Source organism: Emydura macquarii, unplaced genomic scaffold (assembly GCF_026122565.2).
Source record: "Emydura macquarii macquarii isolate MOO-44397 ecotype Brisbane River unplaced genomic scaffold, CSIRO-AGI_Emac_v2 contig_306, whole genome shotgun sequence".
Taxonomy (NCBI): domain Eukaryota; kingdom Metazoa; phylum Chordata; order Testudines; family Chelidae; genus Emydura; species Emydura macquarii.
Window position 1 is genome coordinate 10651862 of NW_027130443.1, and position 21206 is coordinate 10673067.

General features: G+C 38.7%; 1 protein-coding gene across 2 annotated transcripts in view; it reads left to right on the plus strand.

Moving 5' to 3' along the window:
- PTBP1 (polypyrimidine tract binding protein 1) overlaps positions 1-21206 on the plus strand; it is a 44697-nt gene that overhangs the window by 19971 nt on the left and 3520 nt on the right. Inside the window, exons 3-14 of one of the 2 annotated variants that reach the window (XM_067558956.1) lie at positions 199-274; positions 1295-1467; positions 2766-2912; positions 5958-6128; positions 8202-8312; positions 8726-8900; positions 9996-10070; positions 11802-11950; positions 14719-14752; positions 15269-15361; positions 15810-16026; positions 21005-21082. In XM_067558956.1, the coding sequence (XP_067415057.1) occupies positions 199-274; positions 1295-1467; positions 2766-2912; positions 5958-6128; positions 8202-8312; positions 8726-8900; positions 9996-10070; positions 11802-11950; positions 14719-14752; positions 15269-15361; positions 15810-16026; positions 21005-21082 (1499 nt within the window). The remainder of the gene's footprint in view (positions 1-198; positions 275-1294; positions 1468-2765; positions 2913-5957; positions 6129-8201; positions 8313-8725; positions 8901-9995; positions 10071-11801; positions 11951-14718; positions 14753-15268; positions 15362-15809; positions 16027-21004; positions 21083-21206) is intronic. The other variant, XM_067558964.1, reaches the window with a different exon arrangement.

Consider the following 21206-nt stretch of genomic DNA (forward strand, 5'->3'; position numbering starts at 1 on the left):
CACATTTGCCTGATCTAAAATTTCATATAGGTGAATGAAAGGCCCAGTAGATCTACTATCAGATTATTTTCCCTTACATACTTCTGCTCGGTTTCTCTACCATCTTAATTTCTAAATTGTCCTCCTGTTCTCAAAGTACCTGAATAAAATTTAGAAAAATGCTGTCAACTTACCCTTTTCCATCTTTTTCTCTTCCAGCGGGGATCTGACGAGCTTTTCTCTACTTGTGTTACTAACGGACCCTTTATCATGAGCAGCAACTCTGCTTCTGCAGGTAAAATTGCTAGCAAAAAAGTATAGCAACCCACGATGAGTGTTGAAGGTACAATTAGCAGGGCTACTTTATTCCACTTGCTCTTGGTTTAAAATCTCTGCTTTCATTCTCACTGCTTGTTCTGGTTAGGGTTTGTGTAAGACCATACAAAAATCTGACAAGCTGCTGTCCTGCATCCTTAAAAGGCCTAGCAGCTTGAACAAAATTCGTGTCACAGGACAACTGCTAAAATGGCCCTTTAAAGGATTAGACCACACAGTTCATGCTATAAACCTCTGCAGTTAAGCATAAATTGATCCTTTTAGGTTGAGTTCAAACATATGTAGTCACCATGATGGGTATTATTGAAACCGTCTTACGCAATATTGAGGTGAGTTCATAATCCTGCTCCAGGCAAACCCATTAGTATTTGTGTGCAGAATGCTGCATTTCATTTGGTTTATTTGCCTCAAATTTTGCAGCTGATATAATCCTCCAGAGTTGTCTTATATTCTGCTTAACTTCTGGCCTTTCTGCCAAGTGGTATCATCTAGTGTGTGTAGTATACTGTGAACAATGTATGGCTAGCAATCCGATGATGCAGAATCTAGCTGAGCTCAGATGAAGAGTTGCCATATGTTTGCAGTTTGATATTGCCTATTTAAGACATGAACCCCCTCAAAAAGCTGCTTCACCAATAATACTAGTCAAAGTGAAAAGGAATAGAGGAGACTGAAAGTGGCTCAAACTTAAAGAATCGATATATGGGCTGTGACATAAATGGTAAAATGGCCACTTGAGAGTTAGCTTGTGATTCCATTGCTGCAGCATTCAGCTGTGCCACTCAGCTCACTTGTCCATTTGAAAAATGAGTAAAACCATGTGTCTTCATATTTGTGTTGTCTTAGAGCATGGAATTTCTTTGTAATTTGGTGAGTTGGAAGCTGAATGTGCAAAATGCAAGACAGAGTGGTAACCTGATGCCCTGTCTAAGATCAACTAGAGCAGTAATAACCAACAATGCTTGTTCATTCTTTTCAGCTAATGGAAACGACAGCAAGAAATTCAAAGGTGACAGTAGAAGTGCAGGGGTCCCTTCACGAGTAATCCACGTCCGTAAACTCCCCAGTGACGTCACAGAGGCAGAAGTCATTTCTTTGGGATTACCTTTTGGCAAGGTCACCAATCTTCTAATGCTGAAAGGAAAAAATCAGGTACGGTCTTAGCAGTTGAAAGTCGGGATTGTATGGGAGACTTGATTGAAACAGTTGTTATGGCATCAGCAAATAAGGTACATGTTGCTAATGCAACTTGTACAGCTTCCATATAGTAGTCACTAACTTCCAGATAAAATCATCTTGAAAAGCACAAAAAAATACCTTTTTTCTGTCTTAAAAGGTTCCAAACACTGATTGTATGGAAGCACTTATCTATATCATTAATTGTAAAGTACAAAGCAGGTGAATAGTTTACCCAAGACTGACATGAGCCAGCTGTTCCCCGTCATGCTGGACAGGTAGCATCTTTGGTTTTTGAATCAATTTTGAATCAAATGTAACAGAAGTAATCAAAGCCAAAACCCAGTTGCACAATATAGTAGGTTGGCACTAACTCATGGACACCAGGAAATCCATTGTAGATTATAAAGAAGTAACTGTAAAACAGTTTGCTGCATTATATAAAATACTTTATTCTCATTTTTTGGCAAGTATGAAAGCGTTGCTCTATTTTGATTTGATATTTCATAGTATACAAGTAACTGCATTATGCTGTGTATCATTAAAGTAATGACTTACTGCAGCACATTTGTGTCTTTGTTAAAAGTAATATAAAACCATAAGAATAAGCAAGTTTGTAGAATAGCAGAGATTTAGTGAGGTTATTTGTTACTTGTGTTAATACATAGTTCATGTGGTTTCGTGCAACACTCACATTTGCAGTTTTTTAAATGCTATTTTAAAAGGAAGTGGGCCATTTAGCTAGTACATTTAAAATACACAAGATTAAGGCTTGACTTTTATCTACAAAAGAAAGTGAAAATAGGCTGAAATCTGGGGTAACACTTCAGTCTGAACTCATGTTCCTGTCACACTTTTGGCACTGTCAGAATTCACTCTCTTCAGTCTGAATACCCAGATTCTTTTGCAAACAGTTTTTATAATTGACCTGTTCCCAAAAATCGTAATCTGAAATTATAAAAATGAGATCCAAGGATGAAGCTGGTATTTAACTGCACAGAGAAAACTCACTTGTTTTAGATGTGGCTAGTCTTTTCTAAGAACAAGACTTAGTTGAAAACTTCTTGCAATTCTTTTGTACAAGAAAATGGTCTTAAAGCTTGCATGTAAACACAGACTCAGAACACATTTCTACATCTTGCTGAATCTCACATAATATCCTGTAGAGAAGACCTTCCATCGGTCAAATCATGGTATCATCCAACATTGACATCATCTTCATGTAAGCTAGTGCACTAATAACCCGGGTATGTTACATTTGTGATCCTACACAGGCTTTCATAGAAATGAACACTGAGGAAGCAGCCAACACCATGGTAAGTTACTACACCACAGTCACTCCAGTCCTTCGAAGCCAGCCCATCTACATTCAGTTCTCCAACCACAAGGAACTCAAAACAGACAACTCTCCAAACCAAGCAGTGAGTAGTAATTTTTTTACATTGTCCAATAACAAAACTGCAAAGGCACTTCATTAAGTATCTCTAAACCTCCAACTGCCAGAAGCTGGGACTGGATGACAGGGATGAATCACTCGAAATTGCCTTGATCTTTGAGTAGTGTCCCTATGGGTGCTCCCATTTTAGGTGCGCATGAGTATAGCAGTAGGAGTAGACTTCTTTTGTTAGACACCCAAACTAAGAGCAAAAATGTTAAGATCATCAGAAGCCTGCCAAACAATCAGTGGGGCCCCTGGACAATTGAGGTGATAAAAAAGCACTCAAGGAAGCCAACGCAGTTGAGGAGAAGCCACATAAATTCTTTGCATTGATCTTCACTGCAGAGAATGTGAGGGAGATTCTCACATCTGAGCCATTATATTTAGGTGTCAGATCTGAGCCACTGTCTTAGACTGAGGTATCAATAGAGAGGAGGTTTTGAAACAAATTGGTAAATTAAACCGTAAAGTCACCAGGAATTGATGGTGGTCACACGAGTTCTGAAGGAACTCGGGTATGAAATAGAACTAATAGCTGTGATGTGTAATTTTTTTTTTAAATCAGCCTCTGTACCAGGTAACTAGAGGACAGCTAATGCAACAGATTTTTTTTAAAAGGCTACAAAGGCAATCATGGCAATTACAGGCTGGAAAGCATATTTTCAGTCCCAAGCAAATTGGCTGAAACTATGGTAAAGAATTATCAGACACCAATTAACACAGCGTGTTTAGAATCAATACTGCTTTTTTTTAAAAAGGGTAATAGTGCCTCACCAAACTATTAGAATTCTTTGAGGGTGTCGGGCATGTGAAGACGTGATCCTGTGGATATAGTTAGATTTGTCAGAGTCCCTCACCAAAAGCTCTTAAAGTAAGCAATCGTTGGATAAAATGGAAGGTCCCCTCATAGATCAATAACTGGCTAAAAGATAGAAAACAAAGAGGAGGAATCAATGGTCAGTTTTTTTTAGTAGTGAGGTAAACAGCAGGGTACTCAAAGAATCTGTACTAGGACCAGGGTTATTCAGCATAGTCCTAAATTATCTGGAAAAAGGGTGAACACTGAGTTGGCAAAGTTTACAGGTGATACAAAATTAGTCAAGGTAGTAAGTCCAAAGCTGACTATGAAGAGTTACAAAGGGATTTCACAAAACTGGGTGATTGGTAACAGAATGGCAGATGAAATTCAGCATTGATAAATGGAGAATAATGCACATACATACAAAATGGGCTCCAACTTGGCTGTTACCATTCAAGAAAGAGATCTTAGAGTCATTGTGGATAGTTCTCTAAACACAAACTACTCAGTGTGCAGCTGTAGTCAAAATAGCTAATAAATTGTTAGGAGTTGGGAATAGATAAAACAATAAGTATCATAATGCCACTATATTAATCCATGGTATGTCCACAGTGTGAATATTGCATGCAGTTCTGGTTGCCCATGTTAAAAAGATATAATAGAATTGAAAAAAGTACAGAGAACAACAATGAAAATGATTAGGGGTATGGAACAGCTTCCATATGAGGAGAGATTTAAAAGAGTAGGACTGTTCAGCATAGAAAAGAATGACTGGTGGGGATATGATAGAGGTCTATAAAATCATGAATGGTGGAGAAAGTGAATAAGGAAGTGTTGTTTATTCCTTCACATAATACAAAAACCAGAGGTCACCCAATGAAATTAATAGGCAGCAGGTTGAAAACAAATGTGAGTACTCCTTCACACAACACAGTCATCCTGCGAATTTCACTAGTTCCTGGAGGATAAGTCCATCAGTAGCTATTAGCCAAGATGGTCAGCGATGAAACCCCATGTTCTGGAACTGGATGATAGGATGGATTATTTGAAATTTCCCTGTTCTGTTCTGTTCTCTCTGAAGCAGCTGGCACAGGCTACTGTCAGAAGCTAGGATATTGGGCTATATGGACCATTGGTCTGACCTGATATGGCCATTCTTACTTTAAGTAAAGTGAGCATAGATGTGATTTTGAGAGTCCAGGTATCTGTTAAATAGTAATGGTGTGCACCTTCTATTATCGAGTGGTTTTTATGTCCTATAAATTGTCGGGTTCCTCTCTGAACCTAAGGGAGACTTTCTCCATTTTATGAAAATATTTTTTCAAGTTTGTTTTAACTTCATTGTCCCTAAAACATCAAGGATTTGTAAAGTTGTTTAAACTTCCTGACTAAATAGTTTTAAAAAAAACCGGGTTCCTTATTAATCATTGTTTTTTCAGTTTCTGTAAGCTTCAAAAGTTCTGACTTGCCAGTTTTAGCATTACTTTACAGCAGAAGATACTTGCTAGCACTGTAACAGAAGAGCCTTAATTCTAGTTTAATTCAGAAGCCAGTCCTGGAGTGGAATATTCTTCACACATTTAGAAGGGTGAAGCCCCAGTGTGTTAGTGCTGTTTCTTTTGGGATAGTTCTTTTTCATATTTTCCTCCTCCTCAGTCCTGTTCCATGTGTTTCTAGCATTACCCTAATAACAGAGTGAAATGTGTAATGTTACTAGTGCTGCTTGTTTGGCATGGGATCCAAGTAATGATTCTAGTCATCCAGACTCTGCATCCAGGGAAGTTCTTTATTATGGAATAACTTTTCCTGAAGTCTCATGGCTGTCTCGGACTCAGACCTTGCACCAGCAATTCTTGAACAAGATCACTCAATTTAGACATTGTGGGTGGTGGTGGCGAAATAATCACTAATAACTGGAACATAACAAGTGTGAATTCTAGTTTGTCTCTTCCTGTAAGCAATTCATGCATGTGAACTTTTAGTTCACATTTTCATGTTGCAGTGCTCTTGTTGGCTCTGAACTGTGCAACAACTGCCAGAAACATTGAAATGTACTGTTATAACCGGCTGTTAGTTGTAAGGTTCCTTATAGAAACTCCTAGTCTCCAGTTGTGATGTTCAGTGTTGTGTTCTGTGGTAGTTTCCAAGTGGGAAACTTGAAACAAAAAATTAAACTTGAGCATTTCTACCTGCAGGATTATTAACTTGGTAGGATATTTCATTCCACAGCGGGCCCAGGCAGCTCTGCAAGCAGTAAACTCTGTTCAGTCTGGAAATCTTGCACTGTCAGCCTCTGCTGCGGCGGTGGATGCAGGAATGGCAATGGCTGGTCAGAGTCCTGTCTTGAGGATCATTGTGGAAAATCTCTTCTATCCTGTCACTCTGGATGTTCTGCATCAGGTGAGATCATGCTTAAATTGCCTCTTGCAGAACAATGTGGAAGTAATGACCACTGCAGTTTGTATAGAGCAGTGTTGATTTATCCAAAACCTCCTTCATGTCGTCCATCATCCCTTCATTGTTTTTCCTCTTTGTCTTAAGTTAAGTCCTTGCATCGAGGAATGTTTACAACTGTAAAGCACCATGTACGTTTACAGTGATACATGAACGTGTTTTAGCAATGTAAAACACAAGCACCTCACAGAAGAATCCAGATAAGCTGCTGGCAGGCACATCAAAATTTTCACATTGACCACTCAATTTTAAAAACAGTTGGCAGTGAAGAGGTATTTGATAAATATTAAATATAAAGGCATTTCAGCTAATAGCATTTCCTCTAGTACTCCCTCATTTTTAATTGCCAAGTACAACATGGTATTGGACTGCTTTACATTAATTTGCTATTGTTCACTCCCCAACTGTAATCTAGTCCAGTGAAGCTATAGGGGTGATATTGGATTGATAGACGTTCAAGACCTATGGCCTGATAAATACAGTAGCATCTTTGATGCAGTCAGTGAAGCAACAAGTAAGGAATACAAAATAGGTCAATTTCTGTCTAGGAAAACTTGATGTGTAGCCAGTGGTGAGACAGATTACACTTGGCAAAACTGTCTCTGTGAGAATACTGATAAAGCAAGAGAGTTTGTTCCAATGAAATAGTACCATGGCTTAAACTGGGCTAGTTGATGGGCATTAGATGTAATACTAGTAGAATGTGCCACATTTCCATTCTTACAGATGTGGTCAACCATAACAAAACGAACAAAAAAAACTAGTGTAGCACAAGTGCAACAAAAGCATACGTTTAAAATAGAAGCTGTTACATTTTTACTCTTGTGCAACTAAACCAGGCTAATTTCTTTAATTGCAAAGGGCAGGAGAGACAATAGTTTTGTTATGTTCAGTGTTTTTCAATTTAAAATGCAAAGTTTGATTTTGTATATGCAGCATTCTCTTCCTTCAGAACCTCATTTAAAAATACGCTAAGTGCAGATACCACAACACGTGCTTTAACAGTACCAGTTATCCATTTAGATGTTGAGTTTGGAGGAGGGTAATTTTGAAAAGCACCACCAAATGTGCACACTTCAAAATAGTAGTAGCTGTTCATGATTCATACAAAAACAGGATACCAGTTAGGTACAAAAAGGGGAAGGACCTAATTTTCTCATTCTGTTCACTTTATAAGATTAATTTAATCACCCAGAGAATTCTACTTGGACTGCACCAAGTTCTATCACCTTTGAGCAAAAATACTGATTTTTTTCTTAAGGAATATTAAAATTACAGGTATTTTTAACAGGTAGCTAACTATGCGTGCATTATATTTTTCTCATGTTGGTAAGCATGCGTGCAGTGGCATGTACAAAACAGTCATTGATGTTCCTATTCATTGGAGGAAACATTCAGGTCTCTTCTGTGAAGAATCCATATTAAACTGTTTGCCATTAGTCACCTTGACTGCAAGATAAAGGTTCAAACTAAAAAGTTGCCAGCTTTTTAATATAACAAAACAGGAAAGTGCCTTTACTTTCCCTGGAGTTAAAGATGTTTAAGCAAATAACTCTTCAATAAAACTGCTGAAGTATTCCTCTTAGCAGGGTTTCAGTATTGTCATACTAAAGTTTTTTACACAGGAAATGTAATTCATAAAAAATGCAGTTTTGGAAATTCAAATTCATTGTCTTTGCAAATATCTATAAACCATTCATTAAACACAATCAGAATGTAGTTGAGAATCTGTGTTTTAATAACACCCTATTTTCTACATCACTCTTCCATTCTGATCTTAATTTTGCATACTGTATAAGTACTATAAATGTGTGCCTCTAATACTGTTTATAAACTCAGTTAAGTTTAAAGTTAGAAAAGGAAAACTATTGAAATATAGTCTGTATAATTCCATTGCATAGAAATGAGATGAAAAGATTAAAGTGACTTTATTTGAAGTTTCTTGCTGTGAAAAGAAATACAAAGAGAAAAAACTATTAGAAACATGAGATGAGATGGTATGCAAATTTTATCTTGCAGATTTTTTCCAAGTTTGGCACAGTGCTGAAAATAATTACATTTACCAAGAACAACCAGTTCCAGGCCCTATTACAATATGCTGAACCTATGAGTGCTCAGCATGCCAAACTGGTGAGTATACTGGCAGCTCCACGCATCTGAACTTCTTTGGGATGACTTATAAAAGAAAGGGTTTCAACAGATTTAGGAACACCTGCGTGTCGGTCTTCTGTAATATTGGAAATGGTTGTTATAATTGAGCAGGATCTAACCTTGTACTGAGTTAGACATGTGCAACTATTTCACTGGGGTTTTGTGTGTAATTGGGGGAGAATTTCACCAGTAACAGTACATTGTCAGTGAAATTTTAACAGTCTGTGTCCGGATATTGTTAAATAATTTTGTAGTATGTTATCTAAGCAAGCTATTTACACTTATTCTTGCAACTTTAAGATGTCAAATAACTTTCCAGGTTAATCAGATTTGTTCTTTAGCATAAATGTATCTTTGACAAGGTAAAAATGCTCTGGTTTGTTTTTCTGCAGTCTTTAGATGGACAGAATATCTACAATGCCTGCTGCACATTGCGCATTGACTTCTCCAAACTCACAAGCCTCAATGTTAAATATAACAACGATAAGAGCAGAGATTACACACGTCCAGATTTACCTTCTGGGGATAGCCAGCCCTCTCTTGATCAAACCATGGCAGCTGCTTTTGGTAAGAAATCCTCTCTAAGAATATATTGACTTCTTCCTAAAAGTCTGTGTATTGTGGGCTTCAACATTTGAAACTTCAGTCAAATAGTGAAGGTATCTGGGAGTTGACACCTGACAAACCCTAACTGCTCATTGCACTATTGATTCCAACCACTTCCTGTAAAGAATGAGATGTTTTGTTGTTCCCTGAAAAATACTAAGTATCAATCTTTAGTGGAATACATCTGTTTCTTCGCTTTCATTTCATAGTGAACCCTCAATAGTTAAATTAATAGTTAGCTCTGCAACTGCGTTTTCCAAAGTGGTATGTTGGCACTAGCCCATTAATGCGTTTTAGCAATCGCTCCTTGCCCCCATTCAGAAGGGTTAGCCCCATAGCTGGTATTTGAGAGTCTTTTCTACTAGTTTGTCTTGCATAGTAACCAAGGCCTCTCATATCCAAAGTTGGATTTGCTGCTTACCCAACAGATTATTCTATATTGGGTCAGTCAATTTAATCTCCATTCAGTCTCTTTGGTGCCATATAAGGCTTAAGTTAATAACCTGGAAGGCTAATATGGCTGTACTCAGGAAAATAATTACCCTGCATCTTTGATGGGCTGTCTCTCTTCCCTTCACCAAGAACCCTTGCATATGCTTGTCCATTTGCTATGCAATGAGTGCCACCTGCTGTTCGGTCAATGATATGGCGTGACTGTCTGCAATCACTAGTTATACCCTGGCTTTTTTGAGAACTGTGTTACGCTGAAACTGGCATGATATAGATAGAAAAAGTGGCAGCCTTTTCAAAAGTGCATAGTAGAGAAAACTGTTTTTAATTGCTGCTTCAGAGCAGGAAAGTGTCTTCAAAGCTAAACTTGGAATAGAAAACTGGTTCTTGACATTCAGTGGGGACACTCCTAGAAGAAACTTTGGGTAGTTTTATTGGGTTTAGAGACACTTCTAATTTTTTATACATCTTAGTTTAATCGGTCCTTTCTGTCCTCATTTACATGCATTTCAAGACATCTGAGGAGACAAACTGGCTGTGTCTGAAGTGGGGTTGTCTTGTCTATTGGTATTAGATTCACAGACTTACTGACTCTTTCTTTCCCAGGAGCTCCAGGGATAATTTCTGCCTCTCCATATGCAGGAGCTGGCTTCCCCCCTACCTTTGCAATTCCTCAAGCAGGTACTGTATTTCAAAAATTAAGCTTGAATTCCTTAGCTTGCCTTGATCAGTTGCTGGCCATTGTTTGATCAGTGCCCTTTTAAACATTTCATCACTGGACAGCCACCTCAACCCAAATTGTCTTAATGATTGGGTTAGCAAAAATAACAGTTCAGAGAGGGGATGAATATTTGTCTGTACTGACTGCAGGGTAGAGAATGAGATGGTCCTATAAGTAGACAAAACTGGGAAATGGAAGATACTGAAGTCCTTGAAGTGGTCTGCATGGACAAGTATGGCTGTACTAAATGAAGTAATCACCATAATGGGAGGGGAAAAGAAGGCAAGGCAAAAGACACAATAATGAATAGTATTTTGAAAGATAATTACATTTATTTCTGATCTCTCTACAAACGGTAGCAAATTTGGTATGTTACTGGCACTGGAATTTTAACAATATAGCACCTATTTTGAAGGTTATTCTGAAACTGAAACCCCTTCCCATTCTATTTTAATACTTTTAATGGAATAAAGTTAGTATTTAAACTTAAGTTTGGTAAATAGCACAGCCCTATGAACTTTAGGGCTCGGTGCAGATATCAAAATGGTACATATATCATATGACTGAAATGCTGATTTCAATCATCTTTGTTCTCAAACTCTTCTCATCTTTAGAGTAGTAAATACTTGAATTGAACTTTGACAGTAGGCTAAACACTATGTAGGCTCCTTTTACTACATGGAATAAATTACCAATAAACTGTAGAAACGGGATAGCTAAGTGGAATTTGAGGTGTCTATGAGAAAATTTAGTCACGAATCAAGTGGTCTCTGTTTGGCCATCAATTCCTCTTTAATGTCACATCCCTCTAAGGAGGTTGTACATATGCCCATTGCATGGTTGTGAATCATTTATGAAAGAAATGTGATTAATCAACCAGTAGCTCTATCAGTACTTAAAGACTGAAAGCTTAACTTAGAAGAAAACAAACAAAAAAAAACAACCCAGAACCTCAGCAGTGAGTCTGAGGCTGGGTCAGCTATCACAGGCTCCAAAATCTGGCAAGGAGAATGAGTCTTAGAGTCCAGCCTGAGTGAAAACATCTACTCTTGTTTTTAGCCCTGTAGCTCAAGCCTGAGTCAGGTGAGCCAGGCAATGAGACTTGCTGCCACACAGGGTTTTTTTGTGCAGTATAGATGAACTCTTAAGAGTCTTTGTGATGTATGCTTATATTGTGAGCATCACATACCTACAGTGAGCACCATAGAAATGCCTGTAACTAAAATTAATCCTTTCTCAGGTTGAGTAGTGGATAACTGGTGAAAGTGTACAATATTTGTTTTCGCTACATGCATGATAGAAGAATGAAGCACTTTTAGCATGTATTGGTTAGAATAGTTGTACAAATGCACTGCTTGTAGCACTGTTCCTGCACCCACAGAATTGAGGCTTTGCACCCATACAGTTCTACAGCCTATGGAACATGCAAAATATTAAAACCAGCCAGATCACATCCAGAGCATCTCTCATGCAGTAGGCACCACAGGAGAGCCAAACACACTGTTAGAAGGACTGGGGATTATTTCCTCCTTAGTATCTCTAGAATTTGAGGCCCTTGTCATTATTAGAATAAATGGTCATGCTTTTGGACTGTGATTGGTGGGGTTTGAAGTGCTCCCTTCTGGTGCAGCCAGACACACTGGAGTACATGCTGTTAATTTCTTCACTGGCTAATATTCTTTAATTTCCAGGCTTGTCAGTTCCAAATGTTCATGGAGCACTTGCTCCTTTGGCTATCCCATCAGCAGCAGCTGCAGCGGCTGCAGCAGGACGGATTGCCATTCCTGGCCTTACTGGGGCAGGGAACTCCGTTCTGCTGGTTAGCAATCTGAACTCTGAGGTTAGTGGAGTTGTAATTTCACTTTTTTCTCCTTCCAGTTACCTCTGCTTTCACTTTCCGAACACTAAGATTGTGCTGGAACTTACTGAAAGTGAAATCTTACTGTGTCCTAAAGGAAACTGCAAAACTAGAAAAGCAGATGAAATGTGCTCTTCCAGTCCTAAATCTCAAAGCAGCTCAATACTCTAGCCACTAAAGGGAACTGGGAAGGTCTATCATTTAATTGAAATCTTTGCTCTTCCTTGTTTGATATAGCCCATGGTGTTGCCTGTCTGCTGTGGTCCATAAAGCTACCGTGTGTCCCTCCCTCGTTTTTTGGAATCTCCCACCCGCTCCCATGAATTGAGTGTGATTTGGGTCACAGATTAGCAAAGTTCCTCCCTTCTTTCCTTGGCATGTTCTAATTTTATACATTAATTCAGAACTACAGAGAGAGTTCATTCTGCCCTCTACTCTTTCTGTTTAATGTCTTGACCCCTGCCAGCTTGGCTTCATTGTACCTGTGCAGTGTTTCCTCTGCCATGTGCTTGCACATGTATTTTTTTTCCTTTCCAAGATTCCTTGAAGTTTTCCTTATTTATGCTTTTAACTCACAATATACATTTTCAATTCAGTTTAACTTTTCTCAATAGAAAATATTTGGTTTTTTAAAATGAAAGCAAGTAAAATTGGAACAGTCCTTCTAATAAAAAGGATGGAATTATAAAAGATCATTTGGTAAGAATCAAATGTATTTGTTAAGTCAACTTTTGGCTGCTGCTTGGATTGAAAGTGTAGACTATATTCCAATTTGTGTGCAATAGAAGATAAGTCCTGTACTGCCTGAAAAATAATGCTTTACTATATCTGGTAAGACTGCCCATAAAACTTAATTCCTACTACGTGTAGTTTAAAACTTTTATCAGTCATGTCAAAGTAACCTAAAACCTCTTGCTTTAAAGGGGAAGCCTGGATGAGATGAGATGAATAATCAAAATATTTAACTCGTGGTGGATTAACAAATGTTATCAATATTTCAGACTATTCTTTTCACCTGTCTGACTATCATTACTATTTTCTTCAGAACATGAGATAATGCCGGTGGTGCTCTGGTTAAAGGCTAGATCGTGTCCCTACAGTGGAATTCTTGTTACGCTGCTTCAGGAGCTGTAAGCAGTGACTTCCTGAACAAAACAAATGGAGAGCCCCTTAACTGGCAAAGGGCTGGCATTATGATTTTCAGATCAATATTGTAAAATTAAGTGCACTTTGATTCCGGATGCTATGCACGATGCCCAGGTTTCAATTACAGCATAGTCCATTTTTCTGTGTAGGCGTTTAAAATTCGGAATTTTGCTTAATTTTTTGTAAACTGACTAGGCTTCTAAAAAGCCGTTTCTGAACGGTGTAAACAGATGTTTTTGCTTGAGTGTAGGAATTAAGCAATTACTTCATGCCTTGCATTTTTTAATGATCTCTTCACTATCCATCCAGCTTGTCTTTGGGCTAGAGAGACTTTGATACCTGTAGTAAACTAACAGACTTAAACTTTTTCACTGCTTGTATAATCAGTATGTTAGAAACTTACCTATGCAACAACTAGATAGTTAAGAGACAGTTTTTCTCCAGAGTGACTCTTTCGCTCTAGTAATATGTGAAATTCCTTTCTAAATCCTAGGAGCTAAAGTGGGATAGGTAGAGAGAAGTCTAAATTTCTCCCATTTGCATTGGATTTTCATGTGATCATAGTGTGTGTGTGCTGGAGCTTGGCTGTATGTTGAATTATCATTGTGCCCTAAGAGGACAGGCTCCTCCTGCTTGATTACTCTTGACCTCTGCATTAAGAGACTCAACACATTAATGAAGCAAGTATGTGGAAATCTCAGTTCCCCTCCAATACAGTCGTAGAGTCCCTTTATAGTAGACACTTCTCCTTTAAGAGTGCATTCTGAAATCTAGTTAGTGGTTCAGCAGTTAATCGTTTGCTTTTGGAAGCAATGATTCATGTCAAGACTTCATCCCTTTAGTTTAGTTGCAGTGAAGTGTGCAGCATGGATCACCTCCACTAAACATTCCTGACTTAAGCAGATACTTCAAAGTTTAGTCACGCTGTTTTTAGTTTGACCGTTGGTCAGACCACCTCTGCTGGGTAACAGGTTTCAGCCTCTTTTAGAGGCCAAGAAAATCTCCTTGAACTATTGTTTTGAGAAGGACAGTTGGGTTTTCATTAATATTATCGCTCTAGAAGTCACTCTGCAGTGATACTGTCTCTTACTTTCTATGTATATCTTAAGTTAAAAAATGCTTTTCTTTATCATTGTGTTCCAATGGGTAAAACCTATTGATTATTCCTGTAAAACGAGTATTATATGTAGAAATCTGTAAATCTGACTGATGGAACACTACATATTTCCTTATGTATTTACTGACCTGTGTTTTTTTGCTACTTTTTTCTTTTCTCCCCCATCCCTGAATTTTTTTTTCTTCCCCTGATCCGGAATTTCTTTGCCAACTGACTGCACGGTACTTCTGCTTCCTGTTGTTGCTTGAAACAAAAAAAAATAAAAATAAAAAAAAAATCCCCCCTCCAAAAACCCTGCTCTTCGGAAACCAACCTGCCCTTCAATATTAACCATCTTGAAAACTTCATCATCCATCAACCAATTTCGCCATTTCCTGCGGGGACTCTGCCCTTCCTCGTTGTGGACGATTTGTGCAACCTCGCTCTCCCCTTCGATTCCTTACCTCTTCCCTGTCCCTCCGCTGCCTTGCTCTGCTGTTCTCTAAAGAGAGTTACACCCCAATGCCTCTTTATTCTTTTCGGTATGTTATTATTCACACTTTTTATTACCTTGTTTTCATTTATTTGAGATTACTTTTTTGATACTTCAAAATTGTACAGTTTGCAGTTTGCCATTTTTGAATGCATAATTTCATTTTTTACACTGTTACATAGTTTGCTGTTTAGTTTAGTTTGCCTTTATTTTTATGTTCAGTTATGCATGGTTTATTGCTTTGCATGTCTTTTTATAGGCGTTTAAAAATTGTGGTAGCATGCTGAATTGTCCAGTTGAATCCTTTGGCAGATAGATTTTTTTTTTTTTTTTTTTTTTTTTTTTTTGCTGAAACCCAGTATCTGTTCTCTTTAATGTATTGTTCCTTTATTATTCTGCTGTATATAAGTTTCCCACTAAGTGGAGCAGAATAAGTAAACTTGGTTGGAATTAGATTAGTCTGATTGTGAATGATTTTGCTGTTGAATGGATTTGTTATATAAAGTTGGATGTGACTTTCCTTTTCCTGCCTAAAGATCTTTTCTTGTCTCCTCACTTTCTGAAGGAGTCTATGGTGATGTGCAAAGGGTGAAGATCTTGTTTAATAAGAAGGAGAATGCCTTAGTTCAAATGGCTGATGGAAACCAGGCACAGCTTGGTAAGCATGCTCTGTTGCATCAGTGTAGTAGCATAGCAGTCTTTTGTAGCACTGCTGCTTGTTTAAAGGTTTAACATCAAACTAAGGATCATACTGTTACAGCAGTCAAGTTAGCAATCAATCCAAATATCACCTCCATGGAAGAGTGGTAGTCAGTACTAATATTCCGCACTCTCTGAAAAGCAACAAGTGTTCATGCACTGAATTGCTTGCCTATATAGTTACACTGGAGAAGAAATTCTTGTGCCAGACAATCTGCTAATTGTAAAATGAGAGAGGGCAAAAAATATAAAAAGGTGCAGGATAATAAATACTAATAATGATAGGTGTCTTGGTATTTGGGCAATCTGTGTAGGAAAGTGGATTTGATTGAAATTCTAGGTTTCACATCAGCCTTAACTAGTCTTTCAACTTCTGTTCCCTTATGCAATTTTTTAAACTCCTGTAGCAATGAGTCACTTAAATGGTCAGAAGCTTCATGGGAAACCCATCCGTATCACTCTGTCAAAGCATCAGACAGTACAGCTTCCCCGTGAGGGACAAGAAGACCAAGGACTGACTAAAGACTATGGAAACTCTCCTCTACATCGTTTCAAGAAACCAGGCTCCAAAAACTTCCAAAACATCTTCCCACCTTCTGCTACACTTCACCTCTCCAATATCCCGTAAGTACCCATGTAAAGAATGTACATATATTCTGGAAACAGGACACTTCTTGCAAATGGACAGCATATTAGGTACCAGGTTCTGTGGAACATTAATTTAAGATCTGCATTCTCTAGGTATAGGAGAGTTTTGGTAGGGCTCATCTTAAAACAGGAGGGCTGTCAGCTCCTACATATGCACCAACTTGCATTATGTCAACTCATCTGGGTTTCCCCACAGCAGTTCTAGTTCTAAGGACCATTTCTCCCAGAAACCTGAAGGCACATGTGCCATCTGCTGCCTTGTATTGCTGCATGATGATAGAAAAGGCAGAACTGCCCCCAATCCCCTCTCAGTTCCTTCTTACCACATGTGACAGTTTTTGGAGGATTCTACTTTGCTTCTGTTTCCCTCTTTTTTTTTTTTTTAGCATTTTATTATATATAGTTGGTATTCTTTAATAGTTGAGAGTTTATAGTCTTAGTGTAGTTCTATATTAGTAGGTTTCCTTTTTACTAATGTATTTGTTGTACACTCCTGGTTCTTGCCAGTTCGGGGTACCAACATACAATTCTAGGGTATGCTTGGGTCCCAGGCTTCAAATCTTGAAGGATGCTGATGCCTGGGGTGCTTAGGAGAAACGCACATTGTGGCAGGTGCCAAATCTGCACTTTATACTTCAAGCACAGAACTAAAAAAAAACCTAGAAAGTCATTCTAAAGCAGGGGGGGTAAAAATCAATGTTTTAAAAACATTTTTAAAAAAAGAAAAATTTAGTATTGATTTAAAAAAATAGTCGATTTTAAATAAAAAAATCAGATTTTAAAAAAAAGTTACAATTAAATCTCATCAGAAACGTGCTAAATTTACACTCTCATAAAAATGAATTAATGGCTCTAGTCTGTCCAGCCTAACTACCAGCTCTTGCTTCTTGAAAGTTCTGGGCTTTCAGTTTGTTTCTCAGCAGACTAAAGTCACGTGCAAAAAAAGACACAGGATGGATAGGATTGTTGTTCTGTGCTTATGTGGTGATGGAGCTGGGCCAAGCAAGGCAGAGGAGTTAGTTAAGACATTGTCTTAAAGCCAGAGACAAAGGACAGAGGCAAAGTAGAAAGGAACAGTGAAGTGGACTGGAAAGAAAAAGGGAAGACATTATTCAGTACACACACAGCTTCCTATATTCCCCCACAATTTTGCCACAGAAAAACTGTTACGGCTTCTGGGCATAAGAGAGATCCTCTCGGGATATTTTGAAGAAATTCCTTCCCTGGGTAAAAAAGGAAAAGGGGTGAAGTGTAAGCAGTGCAAGAAGGAGATGCAGGGCCTAGTTGCAAGAATGAAACATCATAATGAAAACTGCTTATTGGGAGAAAATGATGTTGATGAAGATGTGGATGTGTCTGAAGAACAATCTGGATCAACTGGTTAGTAACTTGAAGAATGATGCATTGCAAAGTGAATTATTTAAGACTCTCTCTCTGCCTTTTAGTAAAGTGTGACTTAAGTAAATTCCCAAGCTGTTTGCTATGTTGGATGCTGCTAGAACTTCAAAGTCATCCGCTGGTACTTCTAGCAGCAGTGCTGCAACTAAACGTATTTCAGACAACAAAGTATCAGTAGCAAGCAAAAGATTTCAGTCATCCAGTAAAACCACCACCATAGATGGGTCTGTAGTAAGGACCAGCAAATACCAACAAGACACCATAGATGAAAAGATAGCTCAGTTCATTTATGCTACAAATTCTCCTTTTTGCATTGTTAACAATAAACACGTCATTGACATGGCTGAGTCCTTACCACCAGGCTACACTCCACCTGGTAGAGCACACATTGGTGGAAGGTTGCTAGATACAGTGTATGAGAAGGAACTTGAACAGTGTGCAAGAAATACTGAGGGGGCATTTGCCAGTTTAAGCCATGATGGGTGTAGCAACATACACAGTGATTCAGTAATATCTGTCTTTGTGACAACAGAAGATGGGGTTGCATATCTTTTGGAAACAATAGATATAATTGGGAAATGCCCACACAACAGAATATTTAAAAGAAGTGGCAGTGAAAGGTGTAATAAACTGAACAAAAATTCAACTGTCACATGCACAGTTTTGTCACAGACAATGCTGCAAACATGGCAAAGATGAGACGATACTTAGAAGAAGAAATGGAAGGATGCTTCTTAATAACATATGGCTGCAGTGCCCATTTAATGCATCTTTTAGCCAAAGACTTAAGTACCTCTTCTCCAGGAATAAAAGAAAATGGTGTTGAAATCGCAAAATACTTCCGTAACAACCATTTTGCTTCAGCTTCACTGAAGAGAGCAGGAGGATCCAAACCAATTCTCCCTCAAGATGTTCAGTGGAATTCTGTGGTTGATTGTTTTGAACAATTTATTAAGAACTGGCCTATTATCATAAAACTTCATGAAGAAAACCATGATAAAATAGAAGGAAATATCTCATCCAAAGAATCTAACATTGGATTAAAGAGGAATGTAGAGGATATGCTCCGTATACTGAAGCCTGTATCCATAGCCTTAAACAAACTTCAGAGAAATTGTTGCTGCATTGCTGATGCTGTCGAAATTTGGAAGGCACTTCAAGAGACATTGAAGAAAGAAATACCTCACCAGAAAGTTAAACTGCAGACAATAAAGAAGCGAATGGATCAAGCACTAACTCCACCTCATTTTCTTGCAAACATTCTTGGCCCCAGATATAAAGGTGTAGGTGCTTAACTTCTGAAGAAGATGCTGCTGCCATGGCATGGGCATCTCAAAATCACTCCTCAATTATGCCTGTCATAATAAATTTCAGGGCTAGAGGTGCAGGAAGCCACTTCCGAGCTCGGTAGCGGACATGGGCAGTCTGCTTCAATTAATCCTTTTTTGGAGGAATTAGGGAAGATTCACCTCAGCCAGTCTTGGGATCTTCCTCCTAATCACCTGATGAGGCAGAAGCATCTAGTGTTTCCTCTCACCCACTATTACAGGGCTCACCAGGATCTCTTAGAGGGTGACTTCCTTCCTAGATAAACAGATGGAAGTAGATCAGGAGAGCTTTAGTAGATTGGTTTGTGTCTTTGCATCTGTGGGGCCTTCTCAAGTGGCGCTCCCAATAAATGAGGTTATTCTGGTGCCCAAGTGTCAAATTCCATCTTCCTGCCTCGTATAGCTAAAAGAACTGAGTGGAGGTATCAGGGTGCAGCTGGCTGCTATCTCAGCTTTACACCCTCTGATTGGTAGTCACTCACTTTTCTCCAAACCCATGTCACTGGGTTTGTGTGTTTTTTTTTGTTTTTTTTTTTGAGGGTCTGGACTGATTATATCCCCAAGTAGATGCCCTGTTCCCCCTTGGGACTTAAACCTGGTGTTAGCAAAACTAATGGGTCTACCCTTTGAACCTCTGGCTACCTGTTCATTGCTTCATCTGTCAGTGAAGGTAGCCTTTTTGGTAACCATTACCTCTGTATGCAGAGTTGGAGAATTGAGATCATTGGAATCTGAACCACTGTAAACAGTCTTCTACAAGGACCGTGTACACCTTTGCCTTCATTTGGAGTTTCTCACTTCCACATCAATCATGCATGTACTTATAAAACTTCTTCCCTAAGCTCATGAAGGTGAAGAGACTCCATATTTTGGATGTTAGGAGAGCATTAGCATTTTACTTGGATAGGACTACACAGTTTAGATTATTCTAGACTTTTGTGGTGGTTGTGGACAGGATGAGGGCCTTCTAATCTCACCCCAAAGAATTTTGTCATGGATTTCCTCCTGTATACATTTGTGCTACAACATGGCTGATGTAACCCACTGAACAAGGTGCTAGCCCATCGAGCAAAATCACACGCAGCTTTTCTAGCTCAAGTGCCTGTTCTGACCACTTGCAGAGCTGCAGCTTGGTCTTCATCACATACTATTACTACTGCTTATTATGCTGTCTCAGCAGTGTAGAGTTGGTGCCAGATTTGCATGTGTGGTCACCGTTCAGGTAGCCGTTGATCCCATCTCCAGATTGAACAGCCTGTGAGTCACCTGAAGTCGAACGGCTACGTGCAATCACTTCAAGAAGAAAACTGTTACTAATCTGTTCTGTAATTGTTCTTCAAGATATGCTGCACATGTCTATTCCACGACCCACCCTCCTTTCCATCTATGTCCATCTGTCCAATAAGAAGGAACTGCAAGGGTTGGGTAGCTGGTATGCTCTTTTATGCCGTCAGGCAGCAGAGAGTGTATGCATTGCCTTGTCAGGTACTGCTATGGGGAAAATATCCAACCATGGTGCACTGGATGTGCACACAACTAAAGTGGATTGGATATGGGCAAAATCTCAAAGAACAGTTACAGAACAGGTTAGTAATTGGGGTTTTGTTTTTTTTTGTTTTTTTTTACAACCATTGGGTTACAGCTAAATCCCAGTGCTCCTGTCAACTGTATAGTGGTGGCACTAAGGCAAAGCATAGTAACCTAGAGATCCGTTTCTTGTGTCTGAAAATCTGGGGGGGGAGGAGAGAATCCTACATAAAACATGTTTTTGGATCTGACTGCTTGTCTGCTTTTGTTTTGGGGGTGCTTTTCTGCCCAAGACAAACCCTTAGTGTCTATCTTCTGTGATTCAGGGGAAATATTTCCAGAGAGAGGAAAATATATTTAATAGTGGCAAGGCAGGAGCACATAGTCGCTCTGAAACGGCCACATATGTGAGACAAGCATCAAAATGTTGCAAATCTAAATTCCAGTAGTGTTACTAGAATGCTACTCAACAGTACAAAGTAATGACTCACCCATGAGGAGTAAGAAAAATGCCATTTTCCACCAGTAACAAGAAATACTTAACAGTTGTTCTGTAATCTGTCATCTTGGATGCCAGTGCAAGGAGGACAGAAGAAGAGATTAGAAAAGGAACTCTTAAAATGTATAGTTAAGGCCTGTATTCCTAGTTCATGCCAGCCTACGACTGACTGGCAAATTGACTGTATTTTCTTGATTTTTAGACCTTTGATAACTGAAGAGGACCTGAAGATGCTGTTCTCAAGTAATGGAGGGATGGTGAAGGGATTCAAATTCTTCCAGTAAGTCTAAGGTTTTAAAACTGTCCTGTCGGGGGAGAACTGGTAAAGCTAAATGAAAAATACCAGTGAGTTCTCCACCAACTTGAAAGTGCTAGAAGCACTGGATTGTAATTGTCTTGGACCA